General features: G+C 42.8%; 1 protein-coding gene across 2 annotated transcripts in view; it reads right to left on the bottom strand.

The window, feature by feature from the left end:
- SMTN (smoothelin) overlaps nucleotides 1–20,184 on the bottom strand; it is a 188,172-nt gene that overhangs the window by 33,119 nt on the left and 134,869 nt on the right. For both annotated transcript variants that reach the window (XM_089652203.1, XM_089652204.1), the window contains exons 11-15: nucleotides 4,696–4,842; nucleotides 3,656–3,731; nucleotides 3,324–3,488; nucleotides 3,103–3,165; nucleotides 2,191–2,254 (exon numbers count right to left, since the gene is read on the bottom strand). In XM_089652203.1, coding sequence (XP_089508329.1) covers nucleotides 2,191–2,254; nucleotides 3,103–3,165; nucleotides 3,324–3,488; nucleotides 3,656–3,731; nucleotides 4,696–4,842 — 515 coding nt within the window. The remainder of the gene's footprint in view (nucleotides 1–2,190; nucleotides 2,255–3,102; nucleotides 3,166–3,323; nucleotides 3,489–3,655; nucleotides 3,732–4,695; nucleotides 4,843–20,184) is intronic.

Genomic DNA, 20,184 nt, shown 5'->3' with positions numbered 1-20,184 from the left:
TACCGGCTTTCACTTCAGCTTGCGGTCTTACGCTGGTTCTTCCCCTCCGTCTCTCGCACACCGCGGTGACCTCATCCCAGGACGCCGCGATCACGTGGTCCCTGCACTGACAGGCAAATCCTACCATCAGACCATCTCTATCAGAGCAGAAGGGCCGTCCATCAGGACCCAGGCTATCTTACCAAGCCACTGGCTTGTTTCTCACTATCCACCATTTGACTTATCCTAATAAAGGTACGCCTCCTAGGACCTAGGATGTATTTTTATCATAACATTTCCCACAGCGCTGTTTTTCTCTGGAACCACTGGACTAGCATCCCTATTTTTTTTTTCTATGTGAACTGGAGAGTATAAACACACTCATTCGTGCGCTTCTGGCTTCTGGATTTTTCTAGAGCAGTTTCATGCTTTACAATTTTTTGTTGTATTTTTTTTTTCAGCTACCATAAAATTCAATACACTACAAGTCAAGAAGAGCAGAAAGTTATCTCTAGTAGCAAGCTATACATAGTGAAAACAGCTTTCGTCGGAAGGGCAAATATAACTATTTTGAGTTGATTTATTTTAGTTCAAACTTTGTTCTGCAAATAATAATTTAATAAGTGTTTCCAGAGCACTGTGGATCAGGTAAATGGACAGCACAGCAGATGAAACTAAGCTATAAGTTTTAGCTTGTATGACTTGATCCTCCTACTGAGTCCTCTAATAAGGGAAAGAGTTAGTGCTGTGAGGGCGCCTTGACTTCTATAAACAAACAAAGGGCTTCTCTTTCAGTACAGCAGAGGGTGATACAAGGCTTTACATGTGAAGAGAATACAAATTCTGGCTGGATAAAGTCTACATAAATATTAAAGAGCAATCTTTCATAGTTACTCATGGTCAAGGAAAAAGGAAAATTAAAATAAATGAAATACACTATATTGCCAAAAGTATTGGGACACCCCTCCAGATCATTGGATTCAGGTGTTCCAATCACCTCTATGGCCACAGGTGTATAAAATCAATCACCTAGGCATGCAGACTGCTTCTACAAACATTTGTGAAACAATCGGTCGCTCTCAGGAGTTCAGTGAATTCAAGCGTGGTACCGTGATAGGTTGTCACCTGTGCAATAAGTTTATCCATGAAATTTCCTTGCTACTAAATATTCCACAGTCAACTGTTAGTGGTATGATAACAAAGTGAAAGTGACTGGAAACAGCAACTCAGCCATGAAGTGGTAGGCCATGTAAAATGAGAGTGGGGTCAGCACATGCTGAAGTGCACAGTGTTCAGAGGTCACCAACTGTCTGCAGAGTCATTAGCTAAAGACTTCTAAACTTCATGTGGCCTTCATATTAGCACAACAACAATACGTAGAGAGCTACATGGAATGGGTTTCAATAGCCAAGTAGCTACATCCAAGCCTTACATCACCAAGTGCAATGAAAGTGTCGGATGCAGTGGTGTAAAGCATGGACTCTAGAGCAGTGGAGACGTGTTCTCTGGAGTGACGAATCACGCTTCTCTGACAATCCGATGGACGTGTCTGTGTTTGGCGGTTGCCAGGAGAGCAGTACTTGCCTGACTGCATTGTGCCAAGTGTAAAGTTTGGTGGAGTGGGGGGGGGGGGGGGGGTTATGGTGTGGGTTGTTTTTCAGGGGTTGGGCTTGACCCCTTAGTTCCAGTGACGGGAACTCTTAAGGCGTCAGCATACCAAGACATTTTGATCACTTTCATGCACTTTGTGGGAACAGTTTGGGGATGCCCCCTTCCTGTTCCAAAATGACTGCGCACCAGTGCACAAAGCAAGGCCCATAAAGAAATGGATGAGCGAGTTTGGCATGGAGGAACTTGACTGGCCTGCAGAGTCCTGACCTCAACCGATAGAACACCTTTGGGATGAATTAGAGCGGAGACTGCAAGCCAGGCCTCGTCCGACATCAGTGCCTGACCTCACAAATGCGTTTCTGGAAGAATGGTCAAATATTCCCATAGACACACTCCTAAACCTTGTGGACAGCTTTCCCAGAAGAGTTGAGGCTGTTATATCTGCAAAGGGTGGGACAACTCAATATTGAACTCTACAGACTAAGACTGGGATGCCATTAAAGTTCATGTGTGTGTAAAGGCAGGCGTCCCAATACTTTTGGTAATATAGTGTATATGTGCAAATCCAGCATACATTCCTTTTATACATCTTGTATTTACCTGCCCACTTTCTTAGACGTTGAGCTATATGAAGCAGATTTTGTCTGAACAACTGTACCACCATCTGTAAAAAAAACAACAGAGATCCATATCTTAGCATATGAGCAGTTAAACGCAAATCACTTCCTCTCTAATATCTAAACAAGAAAGAGCTCTGGTCTCTGTGAAAACATGTTAAGATATAGAAGGTACCTCCCTCAAATAAAAAAAAACAAAAAAAACTGATAAATTAAAAAGCACGATGAGGAGAAAAGTAAGGACATAAACAGCTTATTTCAACACCTGGGCTCAAAGATATGAGGTTTGGTATGTTTAAGCCTATCCTGGGAAATGAAAACCAATCTCTGGAAGCACTTGGTATTGCTCACAGATTTCTCAATGTGTGTTTGCAACCAGGCTGGATTCTTTCTTCTTGCTGAAAAATACGGAACAGTGCATGGGTCACAGTCTGGGGTAAGAAGCAACAGCCCCACACTACAGAGGACAGGTAGAGGTCTTCTCACTTGCTGTTCTCAGGGAAACATCTCTCCATTTATTGCTAGCTTAACCCACAACAAATAATCAGTGTTCACATTTTCCCAGGCTAGAACTATAAAGTGACCATTATTATTGCTGTTTTTGTTTTTTTTTAACTTTTTACATATTATATATACTGCATGGGAATTTTCCTTTAACCTATTTAACGTTGTGAAAACCACTTTGCAAGTAATAATGTATCAAGTGCAAGGAAAATTAAAAAAAAAATGGATTGGATGATGAAAGTCAGTTTCACCCCATTTCCTAAGTTGCAGAAAATTCCCTCACAAAGTGAATAGTCTATTTGACTTTAGTAAATTAACCCCAAAGTGCTCAAGATTACTATAATCGCTGGTTAAATAACACTGTGCCATGGCCAGGAATATAAATACTCACTTTCTGATCTTTTCATATAACTAGCCTCCATTGTAGTTGTTCTTGATGATCTACTGCCATCGTCTGCAAATCAAATCAATTGAATAATGTTTCAATTATCCCCTGGGGACAGCATAATGCTAGACACTCAACTGAAGTAATAAAAACACACAAAAATTCATGTGAATTGAAAGTGTGCTTATAGAATTAACTTTTAGTACTTTCCCAAACCATAAACTTACTGGACTGCACCAGTGTCTGTGTTTTGGTGACGGTGCTGACAGCATTGCCATGATTTATAGTCTCACTTTGCCGCAGACTGGTCTCTGTGCTTCTTGCTAGCCGAGCTTCCTTTTCCTTGTTCTTCAACTCTTGTAAGCGTTGTTCTCTCTCTTTCTCACGTTGTTCTGGAAATGGAGAGAAACAAAAAATTGAATCAAGCCTTTTCAAAAGAATGTAAATCAGCTTTCTAATATTCTGGAAATGACTAAAGAGCATCAAGTGCATATGGCTCCAAGCAGTACAAAGAAAAACACGAAGAACCTGCAAAGGAAAGATACATGTAATAATATACCTCTCTTCCTCTGTCGTAACTCCCTCATGGCTGTTCTGATCAACCTTCTTTCTTCAAAGTCTGTGGTTTTATCCAGCTGTAGAAAGAAGCATTTTTCATAAAATGTCAAAAGGGGCAACATCTATATGTGCTTGAATCAGTTCTGTATTTAATACTCAAATGATTGATTTATGCAACATGAAATGGTCCTTCAATTTACGTTTCCTATAGGCAATAGAAGAGGAAATAATCAGTGTTAAGGTATCCATGGACTCCAAATTTTCATAGGTAGTCAGTGAGAGTGGGAACACAATGCTGGCATTTATAAAAGGAGAAAAATATGGAATATGGAGAATTTCCGGTTTCTTTCAGAAAGGCTGGTGTTGGGGGTTCTGCGGTATGTATTAATATGCACATAGCATATTATAAAGACGTACGTCTATGTCCACCTCTTGAGGAGGTAAAAAAAAAAAAAAAAAAAAGGTTTGGCAGTTACATCATGAGTTGCCATTAACAGGAGATCTGGTTGCTTATTAAATTCTTTGGTAATGCCTTCTTCCAACGTACACATTTACAATTCAGTGCATAGCCCATTACTTGGAACAAGCAGTGTAGAAAGATGCTGACTTATCTCTGCAAAGACAGAAAAGAACCAGTTTCTTGGCCAGAATTCTGCAAGGCACAATACATCATAAAAGAGATCCAGAGGTTCCCTGCCCATACATGGTGAGACCATCACATTACTGTTTGAAAACAGTTTTTGTAATGTGACAACCTCTCTCCATTTATAGTGTGCCTTTGTCTTCCGTTATCTTAAAATGTCTCCATTTATCTCTGGAGTTAAGATGAAAAAATATGACAAAAATAGGATGCTGTCAGTTGTTTTTATATTGGTTTACATAAGCAATATGTTCTGCTTCAGAAATCAACCCAACATAAAGATGGACGTAGGGTACACGGGCCCCATTTCCAACTAACCAGATGGTGTTTTATTGTCACAATCAGGCAAAAACAAATTCAACTGTACATTTATAGTAGCAGCCAGTTTGCAATGATCTCACCATTTTATCAAGGACATCCTCATCTTCTATAGTGCGCAGTTCCTCTGCTGTCAGCTTTGCTTTCTTCTCTGGTTCTACCTTCTCGGATGTGCTAGGAAGAAATACCTCTATTTGCTGGCTAGTCTGCTGTGGTTGTTCTGCTTCAACCTGGGAAAGAGATATGTCATGTAGGTTAATATTTTGCTGAAAAGTTAATTTGCCACATTTTTGTGTTTCCATATTTTCATACTTTCATTTGACACAAGTGTGTAATTTTGTTAGGATCGATGCAAATCTGTACATACATCTGTAAATATGGTACATCCAACATCTTTGATGAGCAGCAAAAAATTAGCAAAGGATAAGAGACAGGAGACAATACTACATGCTAAAAAGTGTTTTTGTTCAGTCTCTGATACACCAAAAGCATTCCTCAAATCTGAGGCCTGCATTGTCCTCTGAATTTTACTTCATGAATGTACTATTCTCCAGATGAGACTATTCCCAGCTCATTTTATGTTTCTTAGCTTGTGCTTTGGTACAGCCGTCCTTTCATTTTCTCGTGTGTAGCCCATCAGGATACTTACCGTCAGCCCCAGTCCAGTGATATTCACTGTGTGACTCTTTTCAGAGCTGCACAGTCTTTCGTCCAAAACACAACTGCAGGGACCTCTTCTTGACGAACACGTATCCCCAGGCCCCTTTCTTTCCTATTGTTAAGCCATACCCACCAGCTTGTTAAAGGATAAGTTCACCTTTTGGAACGTTACTTTTTTTACCTTATTTTTATGCATTCTATACATTAAGGAAAACCTTCTGCATGCAGTTCCCAGCCCCCTCTAAATACTTACCTGAGCCAGATCTCGATCCAGCAATGTGCACAAGAGCACATTGTCCCCTCACTGGATAGAGAGGCAGCAGTGGGAGCCATTGTCTCCTGCCAATCACAGCCACTGAGGAGACAGAAGAGGTGGGGCGGAGCCATGCTGTGTGTGTCAATGGACACACAGAGCTGGCTTAGAAGCAAACATGCAAGCGTGCCCCCATAGCAATTGGCTTGCTATAGGGGCACTCAGCAGGGGGGAGGAGCCCAGATCGACAGCGAGCGACCCGAGAAGAAGAGGATTGGGGCTTCTTTATGCAAAATCATTTTAAAGAAAAAAAAAACATTTTAGGTATAGAATCACTTTAAGAAGATTCTGTTTTCTTGTGAGAGTTAAGAAGCTGTGAACTGTTCACCAATGAGAATTCCTTATGTGTGAATGAAGGAGTTTAGCTCCACCCTGAAGATTCCTTAAGCTGATCACAACTGTAAAATATCAGTCGAAGGGTATAATACAGTAACAAAGGGCATTTTAAAGCTTGAGTAGTAGTAGTAGGAGAACCTTTGTAATATTACTAGGAATATACTGTACAAAATGAACTTTGCTGCAAAACAAGGGAAGAACTTGTATGTCACTTCTTGAAAGACTGCAAGCTGAACTCCAGCCAAATAACTAAATATAATACAACAATTGAGGGCTGTGTTTAGCTACCTTAGGACCTCTGTTCCTGTCCATTCAGTCCAGAACTGTACATCATCCTGCCAGACTGCAAAGCCAGGTTGGTGGCCCAACTATTCTCTACCACAGTTAACCAACAGAGTTAGGTCACCTCCATGCTCCTCTGTACTTTCCAATCTGGTCAGAATGTTCTTTGACATAACCTGCACATGCAACATGCTAGATTAACTCTAGTGCCGAAACTCCCTCTCTTAGTATAAGTGATGGTTTATAGGATATTGCAAGAGGATGGGTCAAACTCAAATTCGAGTACCTACACAAGCTGCATTTTAAAAATAGATTTAGAAAACACACACAGTGAAGGAAATAAGTATTTGATCCTCCTGAGATGGAATAACAACAAAAAATTCAAAAGAAATGCATGTCTAACAAATGATGCACTGATTTGCATGTTCATGAGGGAAATAAGTATTTGATCCCCTATCATTCAGCAGGATATCTGGCTACCAGGTGTCGTTCATACAGGTAACAAGCTGAGATTAGAAGCAGTCTCTTAAAAGGAGTGCTGCTAATCTCATTTTGTTACCTGTATAAAAGACACCTGTCCACAGGAGCAATTGAACAATCAGATTCCAAACTCTCCACCATGGCAAAGACCAAAGAGCTGTCCAAGGATGTCAGGGCCAAGATTGTAGACCTACACAAGGCTGGACTGGGCTACCAAACTATCGCCAAGCAGCTTGGTGAGAAGGTGACAACAGTTGGTGCAATCATTCGCAAATGGAAGAAACACAACACAACTGTCAGTCACCCTAGGTCTGGTGCACCATGCAAGATCTCACCTCGTGGAGTGTCAATGATCATGAGAACAGTGAGGAATCATCCCAGAACTACACGTGAGAATCTTGTCAATGATCTCCAGGCAGTTGGGACCACAGTCACCAAGAAAACAATTGGTAACATGCTAAACCAACAAGGATTGAAATCCTGCAGTGCCCGCAACGTCCCTCTGCTCAAGAAAGCACATGTCCAGGCCCGTCTGAAGTTTACCACTGAACATCTGAATGATGCAGAGGAGGACTGGTTGAAAGAGTTGTGTTCAGATGAGACCAAAATCGAGCTCTTTGGCATCAACTCAACTCGCCGTGTATGTAGGAGGAGGAATGCTGCCTATGACCCCAAGAACACCATCCCAACTGTCAAACATGGTGGTGGAAACATTCTGCTTTGGGGGTGTTTACTGCTAAAGGGACAGGAAAACTGCACAACATCAAAGGGACGATGGACGGGGCAATTGTGGCAGGCGCAGCACCCTTTGGTGCCTAGTGCGCTGAGGCATTAGAAAAATTATGCAATTGCTGTTTCTTTGTTTGATTAGACTGACTTTACTCTGTAATTCCTCCAATGCCGCTCTATGGATGCAGTAGGTTTAAAGAGCACACCAAATACTTTAGTTAACTTCTTTAATAACTTCAATCTTCTTCATATAACACTGCTTACAATGGCTTATTTCATTCATCATACAGTAGCTTATTTCTTTCATATTACAGTGGTTTGATTCGATAGCTTATCTCGATAGGTTCAATAGATTCGATAAATTTGTTCTGTATATTTCGATAGATTCGGTAAATTCGATTGGATTATGATTACTCTACAGTGACGATTCGTAAGTTCGTAAATTCGATAGGTTCGTAAGTTCGGTGGAACTAAAGTAAACACACACAACAGTTTTACACACAGATCTACCTGCACTGTTAAACAATAGAGGAAAACACAAGTGCATTAAATACCTATTTGGCCTTCTCTGCTTCCATAATGCTTCTCTGATTGGAACTGTTTCCTCTTCTGTCTGGTGAGCATGTGTCTCTAGAAAATCCTAGCAAGGAGTTTTACACAGGCATAGATGTGAAACTGGCTGTGATTGGTTAAGGCTCTGTACAGTGTGAGGCTGTCTGTGATTGGTTCAGCGCTATACTAACTCTTAAAGGCATATTTTCCTTTTCTGCTTCTGCTAACACAATGAATATATAAATGTCATATAACAATCAAAGACATAAATCACAGCAATGATTCTGCTTTTGGCTTTAACATATGTACATATACACTGTACTGAGGTTATTGGCAGGTTTGGTATACACATATATGTGAACCATATTAGCAACCTAGGACTGGTCTTAGCTGGCCAGCTACAGCAATGTACCGTCAAATCTTGGGTGAAAACCTTCTTCCCTCAGCCAGTGCATTGAAAATGGGTCGTGGATGGGTGTTCCAGCATGACAATGACCCAATACACACGGCCAAGGCAACAAAGGAGTGGCTCAAGAAGAAGCACATTAAGGTCCTGGAGTGGCCTAGCCAGTCTCCAGATCTAAATCCGATTGAAAATCTGTGGAGGGAGCTGAAAGTTAAAGTTGCCAAACGTCAGCCACCAAACATTAATGACTTGAAGTGGATCTGCCAAGAGGAGTGGGCCAAAATCCCTCCTGACATGTATGCAAACCTGGTGTCCAACTACAGGAAACGTCTGACCTCTGTGACTGCCAACAAGTGATTTGCCACCAAGTACTAAGTCATGTTTTGTGAAGAGGTTCAAATACTTATTTCCCTCATGAACATGCAAATCAGTGCATAGTTTGTTAGACATGCATTTCTTTTGAATTTTTTGTTGCTATTCTGTCTCTCAGTGTTACAATACACCTACCTTTTGATTTTTAAACTGATAATGTCTTTGTGAGTAGGCAAACATTCAAAATCATCAGGGGATCAAATACTTATTTCATATATATATATATATATATATATATATATTAATTAAAAAATACATCTAGGTACATTATCTGTGTGTTTTTTTACCAAATATCTGGAGCAGGGGCGGACTGACCATTTGGAAACTCAGGCACTGCCCGAGGGCCCGGGGTCAGTAGGGGGCCCCATGAGATGCCCCTGGTACCTTTTTCATAGGCTTTTTTGAGTTTGGGCAAGAACACAGGGGCCCCATGATCCCCTATTGCCCGGGGGCCCCATGACTTGTCAGTCCGCCCATGATCTGGAGTTAAACTTTAAACAGAGCAGGCAATTAGAGGTAAGATGAATAACATTCTGCTATCATTTCCTGGACAAGTAGCAGACTGCTAACATTTTGTAAAACATTTTTTCATTACCTTTTCCCTTAATGCATTAGGATAAATGTATATCTCATCACTAGTAATAATTAGTAATGCTCAGTTTCTCGGGTGGTCAGGGACTGCTTTCCATGTGTTGCTGTTCTTCACTACATATGCTACACAATTTCATGTGTCAGAAAACAATCTTACTTATGTGAATGCTGCCCACAGGATATGAAACCAGAGCAGACAATAGAGGATTTGGATGGATGAGTTGCCAATGAACCACACAAACACATGGACATTTGGCTGCTTCCTCATGCCAAGAGCTATTATAGGATACAAGGACTGCAGAACAATGCAAATGACATTACTGCAAAACCTTAAAATAGTTATGAAAAGGGTAATTGTAACTAATTAATATCACTGCAAATTTTAATGCAAACAATGTTTTTAGATAATTCATCAATATTAACTATTAGCTAGCCAAAATAATTTGATCACATATTTTTTTAGGATATGAAAGTTTACTTGGGGACTTTTTCCCTGGCCTGCAAAACTTATATGTTTGTGCATGATAAGGGGGTACCAAAGACCCTTCTGTACAGGGCCCAGGCTTCATCAGTTCAACAGTGGAACTTGGGCAACTGACAGGTAGGGGGAAGGGGATCCTGGGCAGGAGGGGGTGATCAGTGCAGGAGCGGGATGGCATTTACTTGAAGAAGTTCCCTCCTGCAGCAGCTGAAAGCTGGAGGGAGAAGGCGGCTCTCAGCTGGTGCAGGGGAGGGGGGACTACAGGGGATCAGTTCCAGTAAATTTGTTTACCATGCTTCATTTTGAGAATGAACAGGAAGCCTGAGGGTGCAGAGAAGTGGAATGGGAATCTAGGTCCTCAATTCCTTTCTGTCTCAAAAATGAAACATCAGGGGTCTGTTTAAACCCCTGATGTTTCACCAAAGCCCCTCCTCTCAGCAGTGTTCTGAAAAAAAAAAATAATATATATATATTATATACACATACACACACACACATACATACACATATAAAAAAAAATAATTACAAAAATAATTTAAAAAAGCACATTTAAACAGGTTCTCTGGCCCAAACAGTATGAATGAGTGGTTTGTTTGTGTGGTTGGAGCTTCCCATTTTCCTATGGGGACATGTCAGCTGTTATGAACACAGCTGCAGGTGCTAGTCTGACATGTGTGCAGTTGTGTGGCCCCGAAAGCACACTGTCTATGCTCGGAGCCATACACCTGCACCCACATGCTTGTCAAATTAGGACCTGCGGCTGTGTACCCATAGGACTCAATGCATCCCCATATTGTACCATAAGCTGCCTGCACATAGGTCAAGTCACAAAAAATAAAATAAATAAAAAACGGTGATTCACACTGTACAGGCCATAGCACACATGTTAATAAGCCCCAAGACCTTACTCACACACAGCTTTATGTATTAATGCAGTACAGTCTTATTTTTTAGAACTAGCAGGAATTTTGTATGCTATGTTGCTTTTATGTATTTTTACATATATATTTTTACCAAAAATATTTTCCAGAGCCAGCGGGGCACAAGTGGGGTCAGAATATGGAATCTACCTTTGGCATTGGCCCAATGATGACATCACAGCGCCATGTAAAATGTGCGAAAGCACCACAGTTTCATACTGCAAAAGTGATGGCGTTGCCGAGTCCTGTCTACTTGGAAGAAGAAGAGTATTTTGGATATCTGCTTCCAGGTAAACCATTTTCCCTTCAGTGGAAGAGATCAGGCTTTCAGGTACAGATAGGTCAGTCTGCAGGCACTTTGACAGTTGAGCAAAAGCCTAAGACAAATTTGCCATCCATCTCTGCATCAAAGCCTTAAAAAGCATGTATACATACCTAAGCCGGACAATAAAACATGTTTTGTGCCAAGTAAGAAAAAACAACAGAAAAGGGGGGCCACTTCTATTTAAAGAAAAAAGTCAAATATACTACAGAACAAATTACTTTTCTGAACAAAGATGCAGGACAATAAAGGAGCAAAGATGCAGAGAAGATCTGCCCAGATAAGAACTTACAGACCACAATATCTAAACAACATGTTGTAACAATGGCTTAACCAGGACACTTACAAGACTGTTACTCCGAGACAGATGCACCGAGGAGGATCTACGAGTGCTTGCAAATCTTGGAGGATGAGGCACAGAGTTGCAAGGTTCTTGCACACCAAGGAAAAGTGTAAGCTCTTCCACCTGCCGTACTAGCCTATCTTGCTCTATATGGAGTCGAAGATTCTCTTCTTTCAAGTCATTGACCGTAGTTGTCAGAGGTTCCAACAGCATGGCCATATCTCGCATCTGCTGTGTGATCTGCTTCTGAAAAATCCGGAGCTCATGCTCAGCACTGTACACTGGTTCTGAGAGCTGGTTATCCAGCTCCTGAGTACCTGCACTAGGCATGGTTAGACAAGCTCTGTCTGGGAAGCAAGCTCAGGACAGTAACCAGTATACCAGACACCAGGCAGGATGTGGGGTGGGTGTGCCTTCCAGAAGAGTAACTGTCACAAATCAGAATGGATCTGTCCAAGGACACAGCTTGGGCCCAGCTCCGATTCCCATTCTAATCCAGATATGGGGGAATGTTTACAGACCGGAGCTATAAATATATTTACATAACATCCCTGTGCAGACACAAAGGGAAGAAAGATACGGACGCAGCAGGTGGCAGGAAGCTGCCTATTCCTAGAGATGAAGCAGCAAGTTAACCTTTCTGCTGCCAACAACAGAACAATACTTTGCAGGAAACCCTGGCTTCTGCAGATGGTCATCTGAAAAACTGTTGTTCTTTAGTTCAGTTCAACTCGAAAGTATTTAAGACTTTCCAAACAGTACGGTTTTAGTATTGATTCTATGTTGAGCCAAATCTAATGCGGATTGTGGAATTACTGTTGCTACATACTCTAAGGGCTAGTTCACACTAGATGCAGTTCAGTGAGCTTTTTTTCTGCATCAAAAATGCATCTGCAGTGTTTTCCATGTATTCCAATGGCACTAGTTCACATCAGTGCAGTCAGTTCAGTCAGTTTCCGGTGCAGAAAAAAAAAAATATATAACATGCTGCATTTTTTCTGCACAGGACTATGGATGCACTGAAATTTCGGTGGCCAAAACGTTTCGACCGAAAACACCCCATTCGGCCATTATGAAAAAAGCACCGAAAAGCACCCTTCACCGCTGCCCACCCACCGTCACTGCCACCCCTCGCCGCTGCCCGTCCGCCACCACCATACCTGAGAAACCACTGAACGATCCCGGCACTGGGCATAGAAATTAGTGATGGAAAGATGGCTTCCACTCATCTCTATGCCCTTGGAGGACCGGAGCGATGTCACTTCTGGTTCCGGCCATTTTTTGTTTTGTTTTAAAAGCACTAGATCAATGCTTTTTTTGATCCAATGCTTTACATTGCAGAGGAGAGATATGGGGTCTTATTGACCCCATATCTCTCCATAAAGAGGACCTGTCGCTAATTATTTCTATCACAAGGGATGCATGCATTTCTTGTGATAAGAATAAAAGTGATTACAATTTTTTTTAAAAGGTACAGTGCAAAAAAAAAACCCACCAAAAATAACATTAAATAAATTAAAAAATAAAAGATTAAAGTGCCCCTGTCCCCCCGTGCTCGCATGTAGTGGTGAACGCATATGTAGGCCATACCCACATATGTAAATGGTGTTCAAACCACACATGTGAGGTATCGCCATGAACGTCGGAGCAAGAGCAATAATTCTCACACTAGACCTCCTCTAACTTTACACTGCTAACCTGTAGAAAATTTTAAAGCATCACCTATTATTTTTTAAGTACTGCAGTTTCACGCCATTCCACGAGTGCGCACAATTTTAAAGCGTAACATGTTGGGCATCTATTTACTCGCTGTAACATCCTCTTTCATAGTTTACAAAAAATGAGGTATATATTGTTTTTTTTTTGTTTATTTTAATCAAAGTGTATTTTTTTCCAAAAAAATATATATTCATTTTTAAAAACTGCGCATTTCGGTTTTCGGCCAAGTGCATTTTGAATTTTCATTTTCGGCACCAGAATTTTCATTTCAGTGCACCACTACACAGAACCATACTGGAACATAGCAAACTGCATCAAAACTGCACCGGAACGGTGTGTGGTGTGAACTGTACGGAAAAACGTTTCCGGAGTGCATTTTTGTAGTGTGAACTGGCCCTAAAGCTGTCCATAGATGGATTGAAATTTCAGCTAGATCAGCAGGGACAAACCAAAGTCTGATTTCATCTATGACTGTTCCTGGTCAATAGAAGGTGATCTAACGATTGCCTTCTGACTAACAGGACTGTTGGAAAATTTTCATTTGATCAGCGGCTGCAGTGCTGACCTGAGTATTCTGACAGTGGAGGAGTCTTCGCTGTCAAAATACAATAGCACAGTGGGGAGGATTCCTCCATCTACCTCGCTTGTGTGGATGGGGAAATCTGTGTTTTTTTCCCCTCAATCAGCCAGCAGGCTAATCTGGGGAAAAAAAAACAAACACGATCAATCTATGGCCAGCCTAAGTATGCAATCAATTCTGACAGGCACCATAGAACTCACAGCTCTGCACTAGCACATATAAAAGGGGCTTATGAGAATTCCTCATGCTGCTTTGTTTTCTAGGTCTTCCTATGGTTTCTCAGTTAACATCCTGGGTGAACCTGAACATACGTCTGCTTGTAACAGTGTATTCTGTTTTATTCCAGGTAATACCTGTAGGAAAATCTTTTGAAACCCAGACTGCCACTAATATTTTATAAGCGGTTACAGTAAACAGTTTTCTTTTGGGATAAAGGTTTCACATAAATAAAAGCTGATCGTTGTAAGCACCACTGTCAGTATTAAATTATTTATCTCATCCCTGTAACTGCAAGAAAGCTTGTTCTTTTGAAAAACAACAGACTTACTGGCTAGCACACTAAATGAAAATATAAAAAAAAGAAGAAAAAAAAAAGGAAACAAATACAGCCATCACATTAAAGAATTTATAAGCTGCACTAAATAAAAATGTTTGCTTTAACACTGCTTTAACTGACCTAAGATTCAAACATTCAAAGTCACCTTTGAGTTTGGATGTTTGAAGCTACTTTTGCAGGCGGTTGTATTTGTCAAAGAAGCTGGAAAAAAGAATGTATGTTAAGCCAATAAAATGGCCTTTATAAAATATATGCTCCATTCAAGTCATTTACCGTGTTTCCCCGAAAATAAGACACGGTCTTATATTTTTTTTGACTCAAAAAAACACACTAGGTCTTATTTTCCGGGTAGGTCTTATTTTTTTAATGTACTGGTGTGGACAGGAGGTGCAGAGGTGAGCTGCAGGCAGTTGTGGATGAGGGTTACTATAGAGAGGGCCGGCTGATGACAGTTGTGAGCTGCAGTCAGGTGTTGCAGAGGTGACTTGACAGGTGAGTTTCAAACAGAGTGCAGATATGAGCCACAGACGGGTGCAGGGGTGAGTTACAGACAGGGGATGCAGAAGTGAGCTTCGGGTCCTATCTTCCCACACAGTGCACCAAGGGCACTCACCACTCCGCCTCTTCCTCACTGGCCGGTGATCACCCCTGGGGCATTGGCTTCCATGCATTAGGCTGCAGGAGGAGATGCTCCACCCCTAAACACACTGCGCCCGCAGATATCTGTTCCTTCCCTGTCCCACACCGAGTACAGAGGTAGGGAGGGTCTGTTCTGTGGGAGCGGATGGTGATGTTACTTACAAGAGGGATTGTCACTTGGAAACACAAAAGCCTCGCTTCTGTGTTTATAGGAGACAATAGATATTGGTGTACACAGGGCCAGTGCCAGAGGTGGTGGAACAGCTGACCACAACTAGGTCTTATTTTCAGGGTAGGTCTTATACTGCAGCAATTCCCCAAAACAGTACTAGGTCTTATTTTTGGGGTAGGTCTTATTTTCAGGGAAACGGTAGTAGATTCCACTCTTGCAGCAATTACATTCTGTATGGATAAGCCTCTATCATTGTAAATCTGGACACTGCAGTTTCTCATTCCTCTGTATAACTGCTCCAGCTCTGAATTGTTGCATCAGAATCAGAAAAGTTTTTTCAAGCCTAGCTATAAATTCTCTAAAGGATTGAGACTTTGGCCAGACTTGGCCAAACCAGGCCATTGCCACTGTTTCAAGCCATTGTTATGTAGTTTGGTATTTCTCCTGGTGTTACCATCTTGCTGGAAGACAAGTCTTCACCCTAGGTTTAAGATTCTTGCAGAATACATCAGGATTTCAAAGTCTTCCCTGTCCATTGTTCTGTCATAATGCTGCAACTATTGAAGCATGTAGGCAACAGTTACAGGCTCTACAATCTGAACCACTGTAGTTTGTACCTCTTTCAGAGTGGTCATAGGTTTCTTGGTCATCTCCCTTGCTGGTCTACTTCTTGGAGATAGGTGAAGGGATGGCCACTTATTTTTAGTGGAAGGACTATTCTTTAGATTTAGAGATGTGCCATATGCTTTCCTAACATGGAAAGGTTTCTTCATAGTGAGAGCTGTGAAAATGTGGAATAGACTCCCTCAAGAGTTGGTTCTGGCCAGCTCAGTGGATTGCTTTATAAAGTCCTGGATTCTTTCTTAGATACACAGAATATAATTGGATACTAACATTTATAGGTAAAGTTGATCCAGGGAATATCCAATTGCCTGTCGATGGATCAGAAAGGAATTTTTTCCCCTGCAGGAACAAATTGGATTGTGCTTTGCTGTGTTTTTTTTGCCTTCCTCTGGATCAACTGTGGGTATAGGATTATACTTTTTTTTTTTTTTTTAGTGGTTGAACTAGATCAGTGGTCGGCAAGCCGCGGCTCGCGAGCCACATGCGGCTCTTTACAAGCTTAAATGCGGCTCTTCTGTGTGCCGGGCGCCCGCTCCCCTCCCTCCTCTCCCTCCTCTCGGACGGGCGTGTGCAGGGCGGCCGCCCCCTCACCTCCCCTCCCCTCCCTCCTCTCGGACGGCCGCCCGCTCCCCTCCCTCCTCTCGGGCGGCCGCCCCAAAAGTCAGGACTCTGCAGCTGTCAGGATGTAGGCGGGGCAGCCAGGATGTAGGCGGGGCAGCGTGACGAACTCCTCTCCTCTCACAGTCCGCCCTGAAGACCAGAACGGCGCGGGAAGCACGGCGAGAGGAACGCGCGGAGCAAAGGTAAGTGAATTGACACAGGGGGGACTTACTATATGGGGGATGAATTACTATATGGGGGACTTACTATATGGGGGGACTTACTATATGGGGGGGGGACTTACTATATGGGGGATGAATTACTATATGGGGGACTTACTATATGGGGGGGGACTTACTATATGGGGGGGGACTTACTATATGGGGGGGGACTTACTATATGGGGGGGGACTTACTATATGGGGGATGAATTACTATATGGGAGATGAATTACTATATGGGGGATGAATTACTATAGGGGGGGATGAATTACTATATGGGGGATGAATTACTATATGGGGGATGAATTACTATATGGGGGATGAATTACTATGGGGGATGAATTACTATATGGGGGATGAATTACTATATGGGATGAATTAATATGGGGGATGAATTACTATATGGGGGATGAATTACTATATGGGGGATGAATTACTATGGGGGATGAATTACTATGGGGGATGAATTACTATACGGGGGATGAATTACTATACGGGGGATGAATTACTATATGGGGGATGAATTACTATATGGGGGATGAATTACTATATGGGGGATGAATTGCTATGGGGGGTGAATTGCTATATGGGGGATGAATTACTATATGGGGGATGAATTACTCTATGGGGGATGAATTACTATATGGGGGATGAATTACTATGGGGGATGAATTACTATATGGGAGATGTATTTTCAGTTTTAAAAATGTGGCTCTCAAAATAAATTTCAATCGTGGTTTTGGCGAGATTTGGCTCAGTTGAAAAAAAAGGTTGCCCACCACTGAACTAGATGGACTTTTGTCAGCCAGACTATGTAACTGTAGCAATTGTGCACACAGAGAAGGACACGGTCATCCATTTTGCTAAGGATCCTCCATCTTATATCTCTCTACCTCCTCCAATCCCCCCTCCTTCTCTATTGAGTGACACGTGGTCCCTGTGCTCTAGGTTTCAGAAGTGCACAGGCAATCAGGCACAGCAGGACAGCATCCTGGTTATAAATCCCAAACTAGCTGATGCCTGGGTGTCTGTTAGCTTCTCAATCTGAGATATCGTAAAGCCATAAACCAGTCCTTCAGTGAGCTTCAAAGACATTCCAGCTAGCTGTAAAACAGACTTACATTTAAAACCCCACTTTTACATATATTTTATATCTGGAGCTGGGAAATAGTTACATAAAAACCAAGCATATATTCGGTTAGCTCAGTTTAATGCAAGCCGTCTGATATCTTACACCCCCTAGTTGAAATCTACAGGAGAGCAGAAAACAATATCTCCTTAACCAACCCAAGCAGGTATGTCATATTTAATATCTAGACATTCAGCAGATGATTGTGCATATTAATCTACTAGTGGCTAGGCTGCTACATGCACCGAGGGTAAGTTATTGATCATGATATAAACTGCGAGGGATTTTGGTTCTAGCTTGGGTCTCTGCCTCCAACACCCTCCCCAAATGAGGTGATTGGTTCTCTGCTTCAAGGAGACACCCTGCTGAGTTCCTAGAAAAAGGCTGTTATGCTTGGAGCAGAGAGTTGAGTAGAGTTAAGTTGAAGTTGAAGTATTCTCCCTTTTGACATTGGAACCAACTTTGGGAGAACGGTACCCTTTTGCTCTGACACTTGAACGCTGCTTAAACCAAGGCTGAGGGCAAGTACTTTACCTCTCTAAACTTCTTTCTGTTATCTCTTTGTTATTGGTCTCTGTATTTGTATAGATATATATTGGCTACATCTTTTTCTGTAAATATTTTTTTTGCACCCTTTTGACCTTTTAGTAATAAATCTTACTTTCTGAAAGTGTTGAACTGTTTCTAAAGCTCTTTAATGCAAACTAAGAATCCCTGTCTCTGAAGAGCGCTACTGTATGTTTTTAAATTTCTGTATACATCTGCGGTGACATTGTTATTGCTAATATTGGCGAGTTTCCTCCTACTCTGTACAAAAAGGCGGTGGTGGCAGTGTGAAGGGTTAATTGCGTAATTAACCTGACCCAGTAACAATCGCTCTCAGACTGCAGGTACACAGATTGTGGTCCATTAGCTGGAAAATCTTTGTGTAGGGTGCATCTGAGCGTGGTATTGTTACGCACGTGACAGCGCGGTTTTAGATTGGCTAGTCCTTCTGTCACGAGTTGGTGAGAAGGGCTGGGGGTCTGACGCCGCGATTGTCACAGTAACAATTTCTTATTGATTTATTTATATGTACTCCTGATGTGAGCTTTTCCGTCACCTTTTTATGGAGTTGCCTGAGGCAATTATTTGTCTTCATTATGCCAAGATGTATTTATACTACAATTATTAAAGAGAAACTTCACTTCCATTTTACAAAATTAAAAGTCAGCAACTACCAATACTGTAGCTCTTGATTTAAAAAATACCTGCTTACCAACCCAATAGGTCCAGCATTGCCTTATTACCGCCTGAAGGTTTCGCTTGTTAGGTTCTTGCGCCGAATTCCTGGATTTGGGAGCCAGCTGTCACTAACTGATGATTTACAGCCGGCTCCCAAATGTACATGTGTGAAAATCAACTGGGGATGACTGACCTTACAGCCTCCTAGGCTGTGCAATTTTATCTGAGGAAGCTGTGGGTGGGTGGAAAGGAACTGAACACCCAGAAGAGGAATAAGGAAGTGTTTTTTTCATTGTATCTTTTGAATGGGTTGTTCTTTCTCATCTTGTTATTTTTGGCTGGAGTCCTGCTTTAAACCTGCCCAGATACTGTTTCCCCGAAAATAAGACACTGTCTTATATTTTTTTTGGATCAAAAAGACACACTAGGTCTTATTTTCGGGGTAGGTCTTCTTTTTTAAATGTACAGGTGTGGACAGGGGGTGCAGAGATGAGCTGCAGGCAGTTGTGAATGAGGGTTACTATGGAGAGGGCCGGCTGAAGACAGTTGTGAGCTGCAGTCAGGTGTTGCAGAGGTGACTTGACAGGTGAGTTTCAGACAGGGTGCAGGGGTGAGTTGTGGACGGGGAATGCATAGGTGAGTTGTGGCTGGGGGGTGCAGAGCTGAGCTGTGGCCGGGGGGTGCAGTGGTGAGTTGCAGATGGGGGATGCAGAGGTGAGCTGTGTCTGGGGGGTGCAGAGCTGAGATGTGGCCGGGAAGTGCAGGGGTGAGTTGCGGACAGGGGATGCAGAGGTGAGCTGTGGCCGGGGGGTGCAGAGCTGAGCTGTGGCCAGAGGGTGCAGAGCTGAGCTGTGGCCGGAGGGTGCAGAGCTGAGCTGTGGCCGGAGGGTGCAGAGCTGAGCTGTGGCCGGAGGGTGCAGAGCTGAGCTGTGGCCGGAGGGTGCAGAGCTGAGCTGTGGCCGGAGGGTGCAGAGCTGAGCTGTGGCCGGAGGGTGCAGAGCTGAGCTGTGGCCGGAGGGTGCAGAGCTGAGCTGTGGCCGGAGGGTGCAGAGCTGAGCTGTGGCCGGAGGGTGCAGAGCTGAGCTGTGGCCGGAGGGTGCAGAGCTGAGCTGTGGCCGGAGGGTGCAGAGCTGAGCTGTGGCCGGAGGGTGCAGAGCTGAGCTGTGGCCGGAGGGTGCAGAGCTGAGCTGTGGCCGGGGGGTGCAGAGCTGAGCTGTGGCCGGGGGGTGCAGAGCTGAGCTGTGGCCGGGGGGTGCAGAGCTGAGCTGTGGCCGGGGGGTGCAGAGCTGAGCTGTGGCCGGGGGGTGCAGAGCTGAGCTGTG

Source organism: Staurois parvus, unplaced genomic scaffold, assembly GCF_062004578.1.
Source record: "Staurois parvus isolate SC_StPar_1 unplaced genomic scaffold, SC_StPar_1.0 ptg000673l, whole genome shotgun sequence".
NCBI lineage: Eukaryota > Metazoa > Chordata > Amphibia > Anura > Ranidae > Staurois > Staurois parvus.
The sequence above is the reverse complement of the archived record's forward strand: the minus strand, read 5'-3'. Positions and strand labels throughout refer to the sequence as shown.